Below are 17270 nucleotides of genomic sequence, written 5' to 3' on the forward strand. Positions count from 1 at the left end.
ATTTTTGGACTGTGGGAGGAAGCCAGAGTGCCCGGAACATGCAAACTCCATGCAGAAAGATCCCAGGCCCACCCCGGGATTCGAACCAGAGATCTTCTTGCTACAAGGTAAAAGTGCTAACCACTACTACACTGAGCAGCCCATATAAATATAAATATTACCCTATTCTGAAAAAGGCTACTATGAATAAATATTTTCATTTTGAGCATACCATACTCAAATTATCAAAAGTAGAAGAGTACAAAATGTAAAATTAAGGTTACTAAAGTTGTACTTGCATGCAAGCAGGTGGTAACACTGCTAATCATAATAAAGTATTCTGACAGTAGCTTTTTTGAAGAACTTAAACATACCAGGCAAGTTGTGTGAAGCCAACTAGCATCAGTAGCTGCTAATGAGGCTAATTTTAAAAAAGCTAATTAGCCTCTCTAGCTGCTGGAGAGGTTAATAGGCATATTAGCCTCACTAGCTGCTAACAACAGCTAGCTGAGGCTAATTAGCTTTTCTTATTCTTATTCTTATTAGCCTCACTAGCAGCTAGCAGTAAGTGAGGCTAATAGGCAGGGCTAATTAGTCTCTCTCGCTGCTAACAAGGCTAATAGGGATGGCTAATTAGACTCACTACCTGCTAACAACACCTAGCTGATACACAAACAGCTGTTAGACTCAGAACATGTCACATTTCCTTCTCTAAATCCCATTGAGATGTATTTTATGTCATTAAAAAACAGGTAGGAGCTGTTTACGTCAGCTACACAATCAGTGTTTCTGGCTGCTGTTACTCATCCTGCGCTGACCGGAGCTAACTTCCATCCAGCGACTGTGATGGTGTTGTAACTGACCTCCGTGGCTCATCTATGCTAGTTCCTCCTCCATGACGCCGGTCGCCATGGTACCGCGGTGGGAGGAGCTCCCAGGGAGCACGAGAACGTTGGTTGGCAGCTTTTCTAACCCGTTCTTCCTGAAAACATTTAGAGGATCCAGAGACAGTCGTGAGGAGGTTTGGGTCACTAAGCAGGTACGTGACAGAGATTTATGTTGTAAATAATGTCGTGAAATGCATCCAATATACTTGTGTATGTATGTATGTATTTTACGGTAGCTGTACACCTGCTAAAAAGATAATCCATACAGGCTGTTCTGGCAACTTCACCGTCGTTGCTTCTAATTTCAGAATATCAATATCTACTATCCGCTTGTGTTGACACTGTAGCCAGAAATAGTCCAAATATACCTTGATTTGCAAAATTCTTACCACTGTGGATGTTGAGACGTGATCTCTCCATCACCCAGGCGCCTCCTGTCTTCATTCTGCAGGACGAGGAAGGCTTTTTAATTAACATTTATGGTGTTTGCGTTGTGTTATTGTGTGTGTACTGGTTGTTAGTTAATTTCCTTTTAAACATTGTGTTATTAAAGTAGTAGCAACAGCTTTAAGTGAATGCAAACATTCTCTGGACAAGTTTAATTGCTTCACTTTAGTGTTATTCCATGTGAAATGTTCATGCTTTGACATATTTAAAGATAATGTGATGTATGTATGCGAGCAGTACTTTAGTAATAAATTAATTCCCCTGATCACTGCAGATTCTGAATCAATGGTATGATGGAAAATAACAGTAAATATTTCAGGCTTTTATCTTTATGAACTCCTGAGATGTTGTCACTCAAATTTAAATGTATTAAAAAGCATGCTAAATGTGGGGGTGAAAAATTAGTCTTGAAAGTGATTTGACATACGAAGCTACATTTTCAAAAATGTGTTTCCTAATGTCCATACTTTATGATATAAAAATTACTCGGAATTCAGAGCAGAATTTGTAGTTATTTTAAAACTGAATTGCTCTTTTTGCAAAGAAACTGCACAGCAACAACTTCAAGAGCAGGCGAAGACTTCACATAATTCTTTCCATACTTCTGGGTATTCCAGTCATGTGGGTGACAGAAACAATAGAACTATAATTATTTTAAATTTCTAATTTTACAAATTTACAATTTGCAGTTAATGTCTCCTCTGTAATTTTTACCCTTTACAAAGGTGGCCCGCAGCCCAGATTGGACTCTCTGGTGGGCTGGTTTTGGCCCCCAGGCCACATGTTCGATACCCCTGCAACAGAACAACAGATCAGTAGCATAAAAAGCAAATAGAATACGTACCTTCCACTCTTTCATACCTGTATGTTGTGTGCTTCTTGCAAAGCCTGTTTTTATGGTCTACCAATGCTCACTTACAATTCAGGCTAGTCCATCTGACATGTTTTCTTAACGTGATAGACATCTTGCAGAAATGAATCAAGAATCAGGTCAGCCTGGAGAGCAGGAGGAGGTGACAGGACTGGTTTGTGATGAGGCTGATCTCAAAGATGGACAGTAAGTCACAATGTTAGTTACTGGACAAACATCTTTTTTTTTATTTACTGCTGTCGGTGACGACGACTCAGAGCTTTATGACTTTTACTTTTATATTGTTCTCCATTTCTATTTTTCTGTTTATAAAGAATGAAAGAAGTAACTGTGGGAGATCAGAAGGTGCTGTTGGTCCGAACCCACGGCCAGTACAGTGCTATTGGAAACCAGTGCACTCATTACAGTGCTGCTCTGGTTAAAGGTATAGCCTTCATTTAATTCTAGATACTTTCTCTTATTATATATATGTTTATATATATATATATATATATATATATATATGTGTGTGTTCATAACCGAAATAATGACTTTCCAGGAGCTTTGAGTGGTGACCGAGTGAGATGTCCTTTTCACGGTGCTTGCTTCAATGTGAAAACTGGAGATATTGAGGAGTATCCAGGTCTGGACAGTGTACCTAGCTATAAGGTAAAACAAGATTTAATAGCAATTTTCTACGCTTTTGACAAAGAGTAAATCCAGAAGTGACAGTCTATCCCATTTAAAATGAAATCACTTGTGCATTTTAATAATTTTATGTGAATTGTTAAACAGTAATTTTAAGCTCGTTAGATAAATTAAACACATGCATCTTTTCTACAAAAGTTTATTAGAACTTTTAGATATACCATTTGAATTGAGTGTGACGATAAATCCAATACATTTTAGTTGTGTTAACAGACAGTATAATTGTTCTAGTACTTCCATTCCTTTTTACAACATTTCGTTTTTTTAAAAATAGGTGCTATTGTCAACATTTTACCACTGAAAACACGATTCTTTCCCGACAGACACATCATCTCTAATTTGGTTTTATTTAACAGGTCAAAGTGGAGGATGGAAAGGTATATGTTACCATTGACAAAAAGGTGAGATACACACGTTTAAATGATAAAGTTTCTCTTAATTTTATGTGAAAGCACGCCATTTTAAACCCCTGTTGGTTTGTCTCCTTTAGTCTCTGAAGCTGACCAAGCGGGTGAAGGAGATGTGCACGATGCTTCCAGAAGTCAAACATACTATTCTCCTGATAGGAGGAGGTGAGATCTAGATGGAATAAACACAAGAGGAGTTAAACCTATTATCTGATCACACTGGCAGATTAGAGACATTTTGGTTTGGTTTTCACTTTTACCGTAGTGGTTCTCAAAGTTGTTCTGTCTTTCAATTGGACAACTGCTCTGCCACCTGAGCCTGAGCTATATCAGTAACTGGAAATTAAAAGATTAAGGTTTACAGAGCTTTATCTCCGAGTGCACCCTGTGAAAAATGACACTCTGGACATACATTTTTGTGATCTCAGGTCCTGCCTCTCTGGTTTGTGCTGAGACACTTCGACAAAACTGCTACCAGGGTCGCATTATCATCGTGACCAAAGACACTCTGCTTCCATTTGACAAGACCAAACTGAGTAAGGTGAGAACTTGGTCAACTTTCTATGTATTTATATTCCCAGGGCCGGCCGCTGGCATAAACACTCTATGCCGTTATTTATAGCCACATCCACCAGAGGGGGCCACACCTCTAGTGGATGTGTGATTTGCATTTTGTCCCTGTCTAGGATACATTTTTAAAAAAAATAAATATTTGCTGATGTGCATGTGTGTTTTAACCCAATTACAAGCTGTGCACGTGATTTGGTAGTTGCCCTGTGCATGTTTTGGGGCCACAAAAAAAATCTTGCTTAGGGCCACCAAAGTCCTAGGGCCGGCCCTGTATATTCCATTAATGATCACCAAGTCATTTCAATGAGTGTTTTCTGTCAGTGTTTGCTGTGTAGGTTTCTGGTAAATGACACTATCTCTTTCAGGCGATGGATGTAGACAGCAGCAGCATCCTCCTCCGGTCAAGTGACTTTTTACTACAGTATGGGATCGAAGTGTGGACACAAAAGGAGGTGAGAGGCAAAAAAACTAACTGTCTAACTGAATGTAATATGTAACATGTCGTCTCACCGTCTTGCAAAAGCTGATCCTCTCTGAGAGAATGGGAAGACATGTGGGAGCTATGAGTATGTCACATTCTGCTAAGAGTGTAAGATATGTGTTGCAGGTGGTGTCAGTAAATCCGGCTGACAAGACAGTGAAGATAAGTGATGGCAGTTCACAGCGCTATGACCAGCTCCTTATTGCAACAGGCTGCAGGTGAGACTCCTGTGCTGCTCCGTTTAATCAAGAAAAACACACTTTAATTGGGTTTCCTATTAATGACAAACGTGTAATTGTTGACTTGAGAGGATTCCACGTAATGTCAGTAACATAACAGTTGTTTTTCTGTTCGCAGAGCTCGGCCGCTCAGTTGTCCTGGTTCAGACCTGAAGGGAGTAAATGTGCTGCAGTGTTACGAAGACGCCAAAGAGATAATCAGCTCCAGCCCCGGCCACAAGGCTGTCGTTATTGGAGCATCTTTCATAGGTTATCAGATTTTACAATTTTCTGCAGACATTTGACCATCAGGGTGATGTGATGCTCAATATTAAGAAATCTACTGAAGTAATTGACTGTTTACACCACGTGTAGGGCATCTGCACTCCACTGAAGGGTTTTTCATTCATAAACATAGGTATGGAGGTGGCTTCCTTCTTATCAGACAAAGCTGCCAGCGTGGCTTTGGTTGGCACGTCCAGTTACCCATATGAACGAACTCTGGGACCAGAGATTGGGAACATGAGTATGCAAGTAAGAACCTGTGATGACAGAACTCTGTCACTGTCACTGCTGGATGTGATTTATCAACTTTTATTAAGCAGAACAAACTGAAACACTGTTTCTTCTTTAAGATGTTGGAGGAACAGAAGGTGAAGTTTTACATGAAAGATGAAGTCACCGAAATCAGAGGGGAGAACGGCAAGGTAACTTAGCCTTTACTGTATTTACATAGCCTTCATCACAGCAGATAGTTGGACTTGTTGTAATAGAAAACAGAGGTGTACCTAATATTATTAATGATATTTAAATATCCAAGTAAGCCAGCATGGACAATGATAGGACCCTGATACTGAAGCTGCTAAATGAAAGTCACTCATCATTAACATTATTGTTTACAGCTGTGATTTTTCTGTTGAGAAAAACACGCAGAAGTTTGTTGTGTTTTCTGTTGCAGATCATTAATTCAGTCTTTTTCAGGTGAAAGAGGTGGTGCTGAAGAGCGGTACAGTCCTGGAGGCTGATGTGGTGATTGCAGGAATTGGTAATTATATTTTACTACTTCAAGGTGTTGTGATGTTTTTTTTTCTAGCAGCACCACAGAATGAAAATCAAAATTGGCTGTTAGAATGTGTAGGTATTTTGATATGTAGGTATTACCATGCAAACACTGCTCTGCTTTATCCCTAATAGTTACTTTAACACATTCATTCATTTCCTGTGCAGTCCTGCAAAAATCAAGCACAAATATCTACTTTTCAGGTGTTATCCCCAATTCAGACTTCTTGGCAGGAAGCAACGTGGAAGTGGATTCAAAAAAAGCCGTGATTGTTGACAAGGTAACAGTCAATAGAGGGCATAGACCACAGCCAATCTGTAATCACTGTGATATTGACATAGCTAGTGAAGTACAAACGTGGCCTGACAGCTTGACATTTAAGAATCGGGCTGAAGGATACAGTTGATTTGCGCTGATATATTTGTCCAGGCACCAATATTGTATATTCTCTGAATCCTTCAACTAATTTAGTCTAGTTATATACTATGTAGTGCACATCCTTTCAATACTTTTGCCATAATCTGCTTTCTCTATTCAAACAGTACATGAGGACCAACATACCAGATGTTTTTGCTGCTGGAGATGTCACTTCTTTCCCTCTGGCAATTCGTGGCGACCAGAGGGTCAACATTGGTCACTGGCAAATGTCACAAGCTCACGGTAAGAGGCTGAAAGATTTTAAAAAGATGCATAACTCTTTCATTCTGTTGAGATTTTTCTGAATCATATTGTAGGAGAAAGCAATTTGATGCCTTGCTTTAACATGATTACATTATTGGTTTATCAATGTATTTTGCACCAGGAAGAATCGCAGCCCTGAACATGCTGAAGAAACCAACCAAAATTGAGTCTATCCCTTTCTTCTGGACTGTGTTGCTTGGGAAGAGTATCAGATACACAGGTAGAGTATTGACTGTGAAAATGTCTCATTAAAATATTTAAACTCACACTGTACTGAGTCTCTGTTCCCTCTTTTATTTCCTCTTTCTAGGCTATGCAGAAGGATACACAGAAATCATTTTCAAAGGCAAAGTGGAAGAAAGGAAATTTGTGGCATTTTACATAAAGTGAGCATAAATCCACAACACAAGCAAATCTAAATTCTTGCCATTTGTGTTAAATTTCTTCCTTGCGTTTTCTGTCAACAGGGATGAGGTGGTGGTTGCCACGGCCAGCCTGATGTTTGATCCTGCTGTGTCTCGTGTTGCAGAGCTGATGGCTAACGGCCAGACTTTAACAAAAGCACAGGCTCAGTGAGTGACACTGTTGTTGTAAAGGTGGCTTATTTGCTGTAGTAAAATCGGCAAAAAAGCAGTGGTGAAATTGATGTTGCACTTCTGTTTACATTGTTGAAGATGTTCAGAAATGGCTTATAGTAATGTAAAGTTGTACATGCAAGGTGCAGCTGGAATGCAGTGTTGTGCTGATGGTCACTGACAGTTAGCGTCAGTGGTTGGCAGATTTCAGTTCTTTTATCGCTCTCAGGTAAAGCTATTTTTGAGTGTGTTTGTCTGTGATTTGATGGACCTGAAGCCTCTACCAGTGGCAGGAGGTCAAACAGATGGTGTCCAAATGGGATGGCATGTTTTAGTCTCTACTGAGGCAGTAAGAGCTGAATAAAACCCGTATAAGTCAGCCGCCGATGATCATGTTAATAGAGATGAGACAGAGAATCCAACATTTTTATTAATTCTGCAGTGATGTTTTGGCCTTTATTTGCCACATGGTGGAAGCAGAAACACGTTGTGGACATCATTACCTTCAGTTATGGCAAACCTAAATCCTGAGATGGGAAGCAACACTATCTTCTATTTGTGTCTCATGTTTGAGTCCACATGGTGATTTTAACTCCAATAACCTCCTTTTTACTTCTATTTTGTTATCCCCAAATATTAAAAACATCAGTATCTTGGACTGTGAAGTGAGATAAATGAACAGCATTCCTCCCTTGCATTATTTGCAGCAACAGTGTTTCAGTATAATACATTTTTATATTTTTCATAGCCCTCCATTACAACAGCCGGCTCCTCTTGACGAAAGTAGCGAGTAAAAACTTTTTCCATTTTATGTGGAAGAAGAGACACATGACATGTTAAACTCCAGATTTTATGGTAGCGCCTGGTAGAGAAAGCCACAGTCATGATACACATTATCTGTGATTGGGGTTTGAGGTTTTGTTAAGCTGACTCCCACAAAGAAAGACTATGTTAAACTTATTAAGGTGCACAATCAATGTTTACAGATTGTTCACTGAAACAAGATGGCTGCTGCTCCTGAAAATGATGTGTGGTGAAATTAGCTGCATGAACGTGTACTTAGCAGCTTTAACTATTAATACAGAGTATAGTTGTCCAGTATAGTTTAATTCAGTTGGTAATGACATGACAGAGACTTGCAGGATGTTGAAGATCACAAAAACAGATTGAAAACCCTGATGGTGCTGTTGTATACACCGTACAAAGATCTAAATTATTGTTTTAGTACATGTTCTATATAAACTTCATATCCCAAATCACAGAGTAAGACCTGTAATCTGGATACGAGTCAGTGCTAACCATTTGTATCCTCTCTTCCTCATCTGTTCAGAGCTGAAGACTTGAGCTGGCTGCAGATGTAAAGAGACGTCTGCTCCCTCCAGGAGTAAGAAATCGCAGCGACGAAGGATGTAGCATCGACCCTTTAATGTTTTGTCTCCCTCTTTGTCAAATAGTGCCAAATTGGATTGCTCCATTAACTGCCTCAGGGCTCCTGAAAACCAATCAGACCTCATCTCTGCTCACACTTAAGAGCGCTGTTACCATGGTACCGAGTAAAATTTTATTGAATTTGCTCTTTGTGCATACACAGTAATCTGATTGGTAGTGTCTACGGATACGGGTCCGTATCCGTAGCCCACAGGCTACGGGTGACCAGATCTCGCGTATCTGATTGGCAAATGGCAAGTGCCGTATCCGTAGTCCACAGGCTACGGGTACGGGTCCATACCTCTAGCAACAACCAATCTGATTGACTGCTGATCTGCATTTGTTTCATGCTTTTACTTCTACTCTGTGGTCAATATTAGCCACACCACATAAATCTATACAAAACTTTACAATGCATTAGGTTTTGTAGTAAAGTGTAGTATAGGAACATACAAAGTAAAATAATTCATCCACTAAAAATATTTTTGAAAACACTCACAGCATTCCACTCGTACTACTTTCAATTTTTATTAGTAAATTAGTTCAGATTTGAAGTACTGCACACAAATAATTTGAAGAGAAACACTTTTTTTTTTACTTTCATTTGTAAGTAAGTAAAGTTTATTTCTTAAGCGCTTTTCACAGATAAAAATCACAAGGTGCTTTACAATAAAATACTAGAGAAAAATTTTAAATACATATATAAAACAATAAAATACATATATAAAACAAAATAAGAAAAATGTCAACCAAATGCTCTTCTAAACAACAGTGTCTTCAGTCCACTTTTAAAAGAGTCCACAGATTCTGCAAAACTCAGAGACATTCCACAAGCATTCCACAACGTGGGGGCCACAAACTGAAAAGATCTCTGTCCTTGAGTTCTGAAGTTTACACGAGGGATTACAAGCAGCTTCTGACCTGAGGAACGAAGAGCACGACCAGGAGAGTAAGGAGTCAACATCTCCAGGATATAATGTGGAGCTTGACCATGCAAAGCCCTGAAGGTGACAACTAAAATCTTAAAATCAATCCTGAATTTGACAGGGAGCCAGTGTAAGGCTGATAACACAGGAGTGATATGGGACATTTTGGAAGTTCCAGTCAACAGTCTGGCAGCCGAATTTTTACTCTAATTTTTACGAATTTGTACTCTAATGCCTTAACCAATTATTCTGCAGATGTTTACAGCAAATCTACACCTTTTTATTTAGCATTTCTAATATTCTGTGAAGCTGATGTATTTAGTGTTATTTAGCTTATGTTAGGAAATTAAAAAAATAAGGACAGAACAGTTAAGAAAATACTTTATAGCATTTAAAGCATCTTTCAGTTTCTTTGAAAAGTGGACGTGGATGCTCTGTGGTTTGTAACTGATACTGTGGCATTAAACCTACTTGTTAAGAATTTCTTCACCTCTGATTATCTACACAATCATTCTCATCAGCTGCAGCTGTTTTTGTCAAACTGACTACAATAAATAACTTTTCAGCACTGAGTAACTTTTGCCACTTCATTAATTTAGGTTTAGGTCGTGAGACTGTTGCTTTTGCTGTTTACCCTCCTACCAACGTGTTGAACATACAAGGACTAATGGCAAGAAACCACAAGAACTAGACGTTTGGTATTTCTTCTCAAAATATTATTAGCTGTGTAATGAATGTCATCTGGAAAATATTTGTATTTTTGGAGACATAGTTAATTAGTATATAGTGTCAAATAAATATCTATGCTTTTCTTTAATACAATTTGCAGCTTTGGTCCCAAGTAACAGCCACATTATTACCTGAAAGTATCTTTACCTTCCGGTATCATTTCATTTTAACTCATTTCAAGGAATGTTCTTTTTGGTCAAATTTCTGCCTTAAAATTTCAGTAAAGCAACATCTGACCAATCTGAATCTGCTTGTCATCCACAAGTGCAATATAGAGCTATTTTCTACATTTGTTAGAGCCAAACACATCACAGAGCTCTGACAAAAAAAAGACAATATTTTCTTTCCTTCTTTCTTTCTTTCTTTCAGCTTCATAAGTAGTTGCACCATGTTCAACATGCTCAGACTGCATGTCAGCATGATGTAGTATTTTAGTCTTATCTTAAATAGCAGAACATAAAAACAGAATTGTATGGCCATAAAATATTTTATCAATACATTAGATATTGTATCTCTGACTCTGAACGTCTTATTTTAGGCAGAGCGGTATTAAAGGTTGACACAGCACATTCCTTCAGAATGACAGAGAGAGAGCATTCCCCCTGATGGTGTGTGATCCTTAAATCTCTGCAAACATAAACTCCGTAAATAATTCTATTAGAACTGTATAGACAGAATTGTGTACTTTTGACTGATGTCCTCCAAAGTCCCTCATATATTGATATTTTAAAATAGTCATCACAGAAACAGAAAATGATGGAGTCATAACAAGTCCGAACAAAATTATTGACAGTCATGAAAAACTGGAATTACATAATGAACAATCTGTGAGAGATGACAAAAAACATAGTTCTGAGTCAGTAGCAGAAGTGGTTTAATGTTTTTATAACAGTATACAGTGCAATCTTATCAAACATCAAACGCATCATTGAGTGATTACATCTTTTATCTTTATTTCCATTTGTGTCGTTCACTGTTGTCAGACTTGTCTTGTTGTACTCTTATGAGACTAAATCCAGTCACTGACCATGAACACAGCAGTGTTAACTGAATACAAGCACAGAAGAACGAGGCGCAACACAAATATTTTCAAGATGCTTCCAGTTTATTTTTATGCAGATTTTCAAGTTCAGATTAGAAAAACTCTTGTATGTTCACAAGTTAATAAGTTCAAGAAAGTTTTTTTTACTTTGTCATTTTAGTCTCTACACAAATACAATCGAATGTGGAATAAAAGATATTCTTTGTAGTAATGTTACAATGACGCTATTGACTATGATTACAGCTGCAAATTAGGACATTATCTGAGTAAAACTGCCGTGACTACAAGACTAAGATGATTTGGAAAAAAAACGTATCAGTAGAAGAATTTAGTAGGAGTTAATTTTTGCAGGTATCTTGACTCTTCATTGCATTTCCTTCTGGATTCGGCTGCCTCTTTATTTGTTTAATTTGGAGCATTGTTTCACAGAGGATCCAATTTTGTCAGCCCACAGAAACGGGTCGAGGTGGCAGTACTGGAAAAATAAAGAAAATCAGGAGTGAGTAACTCAAGCAAACCTGTAGCTATCAGAATTTACACTATGCAGCATTATTGCTATATAAAGTCTTTTGCTGGATGCATCAAATATTTGCAGTCATATGTTAAAAAGTGGATCAACTGTACAGTCTTTGTTGATGCAGCCAATAGATTATCTTTCATAATTAAATCATTTTAGCCACAGTGAACCCAGATTATCAGCTACCTGTGGTGCTGACTCAGAGCTGGAATCAGGTTTATCCAACATCTGGATCTTGAAATCTGAGGAGAAACGTGAACTCTGGAGGATTGCTGCCATCTCTCCATTTACCTCCATGGCCACGTCTTTCTGCAGAGGATGAAAATAAACGCTAATCTTATTAGTTCAAAAACATTAAATATTATTTTGTTGATGTGAAGATGTACGTCTATTCTCTGAAATTAAAAACCATGACACTTGCAGGCTTATTTTTTTTATCTTACTGGAACAACAGGTTAATAAATGTCATGTTGTAAATATGAATAGAGCCATTCACTATAGATCTACTCTGAGGCGGCTTTTATACCTTGAAAGTGTGTAAGGAGTCAAAGTACAGCTCATCAGGGGAATCTGCTACTGTTCCTTTGTAGGTCACAGTTGCACTGGACAGCACTGGAGTTTTAGGCAGCTTGAAAAGCCTGTAAGTGGCTGAAATGTAGTTGATGTCGCCTGTGAAAAGCAGAGATTGCTCAGTCGTAGAATCAAAACAATTCTTCAGTGTTCCAGGTCAATGTTGTGTACCTGCTTTTTCCTTGAGCTCATTGTTGTGGACCACAATGCGGGACCCAGAAACAAGGAGTGGAGTGCTGAAACCGACGCTGTGTGCCAGTGAGATGAGGTCTCGCCAGAACAGAGAGCCGCTCATGCCCTCACCTGAGCAGGAGACAAAGTTACCTCAGCCAGACGACTGTTACATAACAGTGACACGGGGATACTGTGCTGTATTTTTGCCTTTCACTTCACTAATTTTAGATAATTTTTTTACCCCACAGGACTGGATCTTGCTTCATGTGATCAGGAATGACTTTGCTGGCATACATGTCGCTGAAGTACAGTTCACCTCCCTCCTGTATTCAATGAGGGACCAATAACTCTGTTTCATGTTTCTGTGGACATTTTAAATGTCTTTGCATTACGCTGTATCGATTATTCAGACCCACCTTGAGGGCGTTGCAGGCTTCCTGCATCACTGCTCTTTTGTCAGCGCACAAACAGATTACACAGTTGGATCTGAGTAGATTAGAGAGGAAAAACTGTCTATTTGTGAACCTATGGCAGCTTTATCGATCGACACATTTTGCAGAGCTATAATTCAAAACTTACATCACAACATCCACCGAGTCGTTCTGGATGCCAGCTTCACTGAGCTTCTCCATGTATCCCTGGACGAAGGTGACGTTGGGCTTCTCATAGCCGAACGTCTTCTGATGATACTCGATATACTGACGAGACACTGAGATCTAAACAAATTTAAGCTATATCAGTGACAAAAAAACACAGTACAGGGATGAAGCGCCATGTTTACAGCTGTGTGTCATTACCAGCTCCTCTGTCATATCGATGCCCGTCACATGTCCGTTCGGTCCAACAAGTTTACTGAAGGCAAAACAGTCTCTGCCGGAGCCGCTGCCAAGGTCCAGGATTTTGCAGCCTTCAAGCTTCGATGGAAACGGAAGACCACAGCCGAAGAATCTGGAGAAAAACATCGTTACAGCAGCTACCACAGACGAAGGACAATCCAACCTATACAGATGTCGTGTTACGGTTTGAGATATATAAGTCACCCTTGTTTACAGGAGAGTTATTTCTCTATGGAACTATCTCGTTATTGTGATGGATTTATTCAAATCTGTCAACTTAGTGTGACAATCTTGATGTTTCTCAGCAATAAAATGATCACATAAGTGGAAGAGGACACATTTGTTGTAAATGCAAGAAGCAGATTCCAGTTACTGGTGCAGAAGTTTATCAGTCAAAGGTTAGTTCAAAAGAGGGGTCTGCTTTACTTTTTGGCGACTTCAGGGTGAACCAGGCTCAGAGCATCTTTGACGCTTTTTGGCATTGGCCGGAATGAAATACCACAGGAGGAGGAGGTGGCAGCGCTGGTCTGTAAATCAGAGGACTCCACTCGAGAGCCATAGTATTTCTGCACAGAGACACACAAGTTAACATGAAACTGCACACTACAGCTGAAAGGAACATTTTGCCATTTCGTCTCAAAAATGTCAAAAAAAATGTTGAAAAATGTCTTGTTTTGTCCACAGGCTAAAAAATATTCAATTTACTGTCACAAAGAAGTAATAAACATACATTCAGGTATTTTTTTTTTTAGAAATATCTCTCAACAAGTCATTTATTTTGGTGATTAATTGAGAATTGCTTAATTGCTACAGTTCTACTTTAAATATGTGTAACATGATCTGACTACTTCTTCACAGGATGTGGCAGGTCAAACTATTGGAGCACTGAAAGCAGTATTACAAAACTACATCCTCACTGCAAGCACAGTAGAGATTTTTGATGAGGAAATTATTTACAGTTTTGCCTCCTTTTTTTGCTTTTGCTTTGTATTTGTTTTTTATATAGATATTTTACAGTCAGCATGTAAAGTAATAAGTCAATATATTTTGTGATTTTACTACATATCATCTACAGTGTAGCAAAACTGGGAAAATCTGTAAAACAACAATTAAAAAGTTTTTTGCTAAATACAGATTATTTTCCAATTCTAATTCACTAACAAAGAAAAAAAAGTGCTATTTTACAGTCAGCTATTGAAAAAAAAGATTAGCATTTATAAAAAATGCAGATTTTTGATGTGGACATTATTTACCGTTTTGACAAGATTTTTTTAAGATAATCTTGTAATTGAATGCTTTTATAAACGGTTGTGATCTGTTATTTTCTAAATTTGTCAAATTTACAGCATAATGTAGTGATCTGCTCAGTCATTTCTAGTAATCTAACATCAGTTGTGTTCCCTTAATATATTCAGATTGGTAGATGTCACGTTGCAACTCAAGGGAAATGAAGCACAAAAATGAAACAAAAAAAGTTGAGCTTTTAAGTTTCAAACTTTCTTTTACAAATTTCACTGATTTAAATCTTTAATGTTTCTTAAACTTGAAAACTTTGCAACCTTTGTGCAAACAGCTGCTACTCTTTCGGGTTAACGGAGGTCGCAGCGGTAGCTTCAAGTTCAATAAAAACTTTTGGGTTGCAGATTGAACATGTGTGAACAGTTATTATGTAACGCTCTCTCTCTGTGTGTGTGTGTGTGTGTGTGTGTGTGTGTGTGTGTGTGTGTAGCTTTTAGAAAAACGTCTCCACAAAGTCCGACAGAATAAAAAGTTCAAGCATTAATACCTTCACGTTTTCCCGCACGTCGTCTGCTGTCGACATTCTGCCCGAAAGTCTGTCAAACACAGAAAGCAGTTTGAGACGATCAGAGACGAACAAACTCTGCAGTTTGAATCACAAACTTCAGCTGTTGGATCAGATCTGCCCTCTTCTGGCGCACTCGTTTTTCAGAATAAAAGCACCAGGGCGCAGAAATGTAAAGCATTCAAATGTAATTTTTTTTTAAAAATGCCAGAACCTGTATCTTAAATGATTTTTGATAACAATATTTGTCTAATTTCATATTTTGGCTTAACAAAAACATCTGTTTGACTTGAACAAATGCAACAGCTGACACACAAACATACTTTTGAAATTATTTTGACAAGAAAGGTCAAGCGGAAAAAGGTGGGACAAACTTTCAGATACCTTCAATTTAATGCAACCATGTGCTCTCTTAAATCGAGGATTAAGACTTTCCTGTTTGCCAATGATTTTTATTAAAATTAGTTTGAGTCTATTGTTTTTCAGATCTTTCTTTCACTACAATTTACTGTTTCTTTATTATTATTTTTTATGCTATTTAAATGTTCAGTTTTATCAAGATACAGCATTTTTGTGAATATTTCAGCAAAGTATTATTTTGGTATCACAAAGATATAATCTATAGAAATGGCTAAACCAATATAACAACAATAATACACAACGCACACACACACAAATAAACAAAGAAAAAAAACTGAGCCAAGAGCACATAAAAGTAATGAATCAGTCCAGTGCAGATCAAAATGTTTTACACATGATTGTTAAGCCATTATTAAGGCCAGGACAAATAATAGATGTAAAGATTTAAATAAATGTTTTTTAGGTAGAAATAAAATCTAGATGAAAAAGAGAAAACATGGAAATATTACACAGTTATACAAACTAAATATATTAAGTAAACTAAAAGGAGAAAACATAAGCTAGAAATAGAAAATAATAAAAACTAGATAAAGAAGTGCAAAAAGCAAAAACAGAAGTAAAACAAAAATATTCAAAATTATATATATATAAAAAATTAATAAAATGACAAAACATTGATATAAAATAAAATAATACAGATTAAAATTAACATTACAGCAATAAAATAAAATAAATGAATTGAAGAAAGTAAGTAATGTTTATGAACCATACTTACTGAAATCTTACTTACCTATTCAAAAGTCAGGCTGCAGTAGGAGGTTTGTAGATGGAGCTGCTCTCTTGTCCTCAGCAGACTGTTCCAGCAGCTTGGAGCATATACGTTAAAAGCTGTGTCACCTCAGGTTTTATTCCTGCATTTTGTAATGAATAACAGACTCACCCCAGATGACCTGAGAGATTAGATCATAAGCATGAGAGCCATATGTCAATGCAACATCCTGAAATGGTTTACAGCAAATAAAATACTTTAAAACCAGCATGGGAAATAGAAGGTGACCAAATATAAGGACTTTAAAGCATTTATTCTCTCACAGTTCTGAATCAGTTGTAGCAGATCATTAAGGCTTTAGGGTAGACCACATAACAGAGGGTTACAATAGTTGAGCCTGCTCAGTATGAAAGCATTCCTCATACAAATGTACAGAGAAAAAGAGTGAAATACAAATTATTGCAAATTTACAAGTTCTTTTCCAGTTCCGATCAATATTTTCTCAAATGAGAAAAGCTTCAAATTGGAAGTCATGCTTGTTACTACCAATTTAAAAGAAAAATACAATCTAATTATTCAAATATGCCTTTTTATATTGTCATGTGTATTTGTCTCGGTGAAAAAGATGCCTCTGAACAACAGTGATCTGCCAGCACATCAAGTCCCAGTACGGCAAACTTGTAAAGAGGATGAATTATTTATTTAGGACACAAATATAAACACAGCATGTATTATTTTATAAAATTATCTGCATTCTTTATAAGTTGGAGAAATAAGTATTCATTTTTTCAACACACAGCATCTCTTCAACAGCAATTACGTCCTGAACTGACATGTCAGCATGACGATAGTCTTTTTCTCATCTTTCTCGTATCATCTGTGGCGTTGTGTAATTTGAGTTGAACTACATTTTAAGGTGGACTTTTATAGTCACTGGTGAAAGTAGTACTTGTGTACTGGACACACTATCTGATCTCTGTGATTTCAAGTCACAGCAGACTCTCATTTGTTAAATATTGACCAGCTTGAAAATGCTTTATGGACACTTGGCTAAATTGTGTGTATGCTTTGTTAGAAAACTTAAATTCATTGCAGAGCACATTGAAATTTGAATAAAAGGAGTGATAAAAGAATTCAAACAGCTCAGCTCAGATGAAAAAAAAATCCAATGTCATGAAGAGGTTGTTTTATAATACATTTATTGAGGGTAATAATAATAAAACCACCCTGGGATAATAATTAACCCACAACC

General features: G+C 37.5%; 2 protein-coding genes across 3 annotated transcripts; one reads left to right on the plus strand and one right to left on the minus strand.

Annotated features, from left to right (window-relative positions):
- The first annotated feature begins 784 nt into the window (after positions 1-784).
- aifm4 (apoptosis inducing factor mitochondria associated 4) lies at positions 785-9789 on the plus strand. Of its 2 annotated transcripts, none has more exons than XM_051957487.1 (19): positions 785-1018; positions 2275-2370; positions 2499-2608; positions 2723-2832; positions 3228-3272; positions 3362-3443; positions 3707-3819; positions 4214-4300; positions 4456-4547; positions 4687-4817; positions 4966-5081; positions 5183-5254; positions 5529-5592; positions 5811-5887; positions 6150-6267; positions 6410-6508; positions 6599-6674; positions 6756-6860; positions 8194-9789. In XM_051957487.1, the coding sequence occupies exons 2-19, from the start codon at positions 2288-2290 to the stop codon at positions 8222-8224; spliced, it is 1611 nt and encodes a 536-aa protein (XP_051813447.1). In that variant the 5' UTR covers positions 785-1018; positions 2275-2287; the 3' UTR covers positions 8225-9789. The 2 variants fall into 2 exon arrangements, with proteins under 2 accessions (XP_051813447.1, XP_051813446.1); XM_051957486.1 differs by having other exon boundaries at positions 789-1018; positions 2286-2370.
- A 1014-nt stretch (positions 9790-10803) lies between these two features.
- Positions 10804-15022, minus strand: zgc:153372 (uncharacterized protein LOC767695 homolog). The gene is made up of 10 exons (XM_022210764.2): positions 14872-15022; positions 13512-13651; positions 13047-13197; positions 12829-12965; positions 12666-12735; positions 12491-12572; positions 12247-12378; positions 12032-12174; positions 11692-11814; positions 10804-11463 (listed from the first exon to the last, which is right to left on the minus strand). The coding sequence occupies exons 1-10, from the start codon at positions 14905-14907 to the stop codon at positions 11386-11388; spliced, it is 1092 nt and encodes a 363-aa protein (XP_022066456.1). The 5' UTR covers positions 14908-15022; the 3' UTR covers positions 10804-11385.
- Between the last annotated feature and the right edge of the window lie 2248 nt (positions 15023-17270).

This window comes from Acanthochromis polyacanthus, chromosome 13 (genome assembly GCF_021347895.1).
Source record: "Acanthochromis polyacanthus isolate Apoly-LR-REF ecotype Palm Island chromosome 13, KAUST_Apoly_ChrSc, whole genome shotgun sequence".
Lineage (NCBI taxonomy): Eukaryota > Metazoa > Chordata > Actinopteri > Pomacentridae > Acanthochromis > Acanthochromis polyacanthus.

Bases quoted from the DNA above. Each gene is read 5' to 3' on its own strand.
- aifm4 (XM_051957487.1), top strand. From the start codon at position 2,288: ATGAATCAAGAATCAGGTCAGCCTGGAGAGCAGGAGGAGGTGACAGGA. The intron at 5,255-5,528 runs GTAACTTAGCCT...AGTCTTTTTCAG, and splicing joins TCAGAGGGGAGAACGGCAAG to GTGAAAGAGGTGGTGCTGAA. The intron at 5,888-6,149 runs GTAACAGTCAAT...CTATTCAAACAG, and splicing joins AAGCCGTGATTGTTGACAAG to TACATGAGGACCAACATACC.
- zgc:153372 (XM_022210764.2), bottom strand. From the start codon at position 14,907: ATGTCGACAGCAGACGACGTGCGGGAAAACGTGAAG. The intron at 13,652-14,871 runs GTATTAATGCTT...GTCTCTGTGCAG, and splicing joins ACGTGCGGGAAAACGTGAAG to AAATACTATGGCTCTCGAGT. The intron at 11,464-11,691 runs GTAGCTGATAAT...TTATTTTTCCAG, and splicing joins GCTCTGAGTCAGCACCACAG to TACTGCCACCTCGACCCGTT.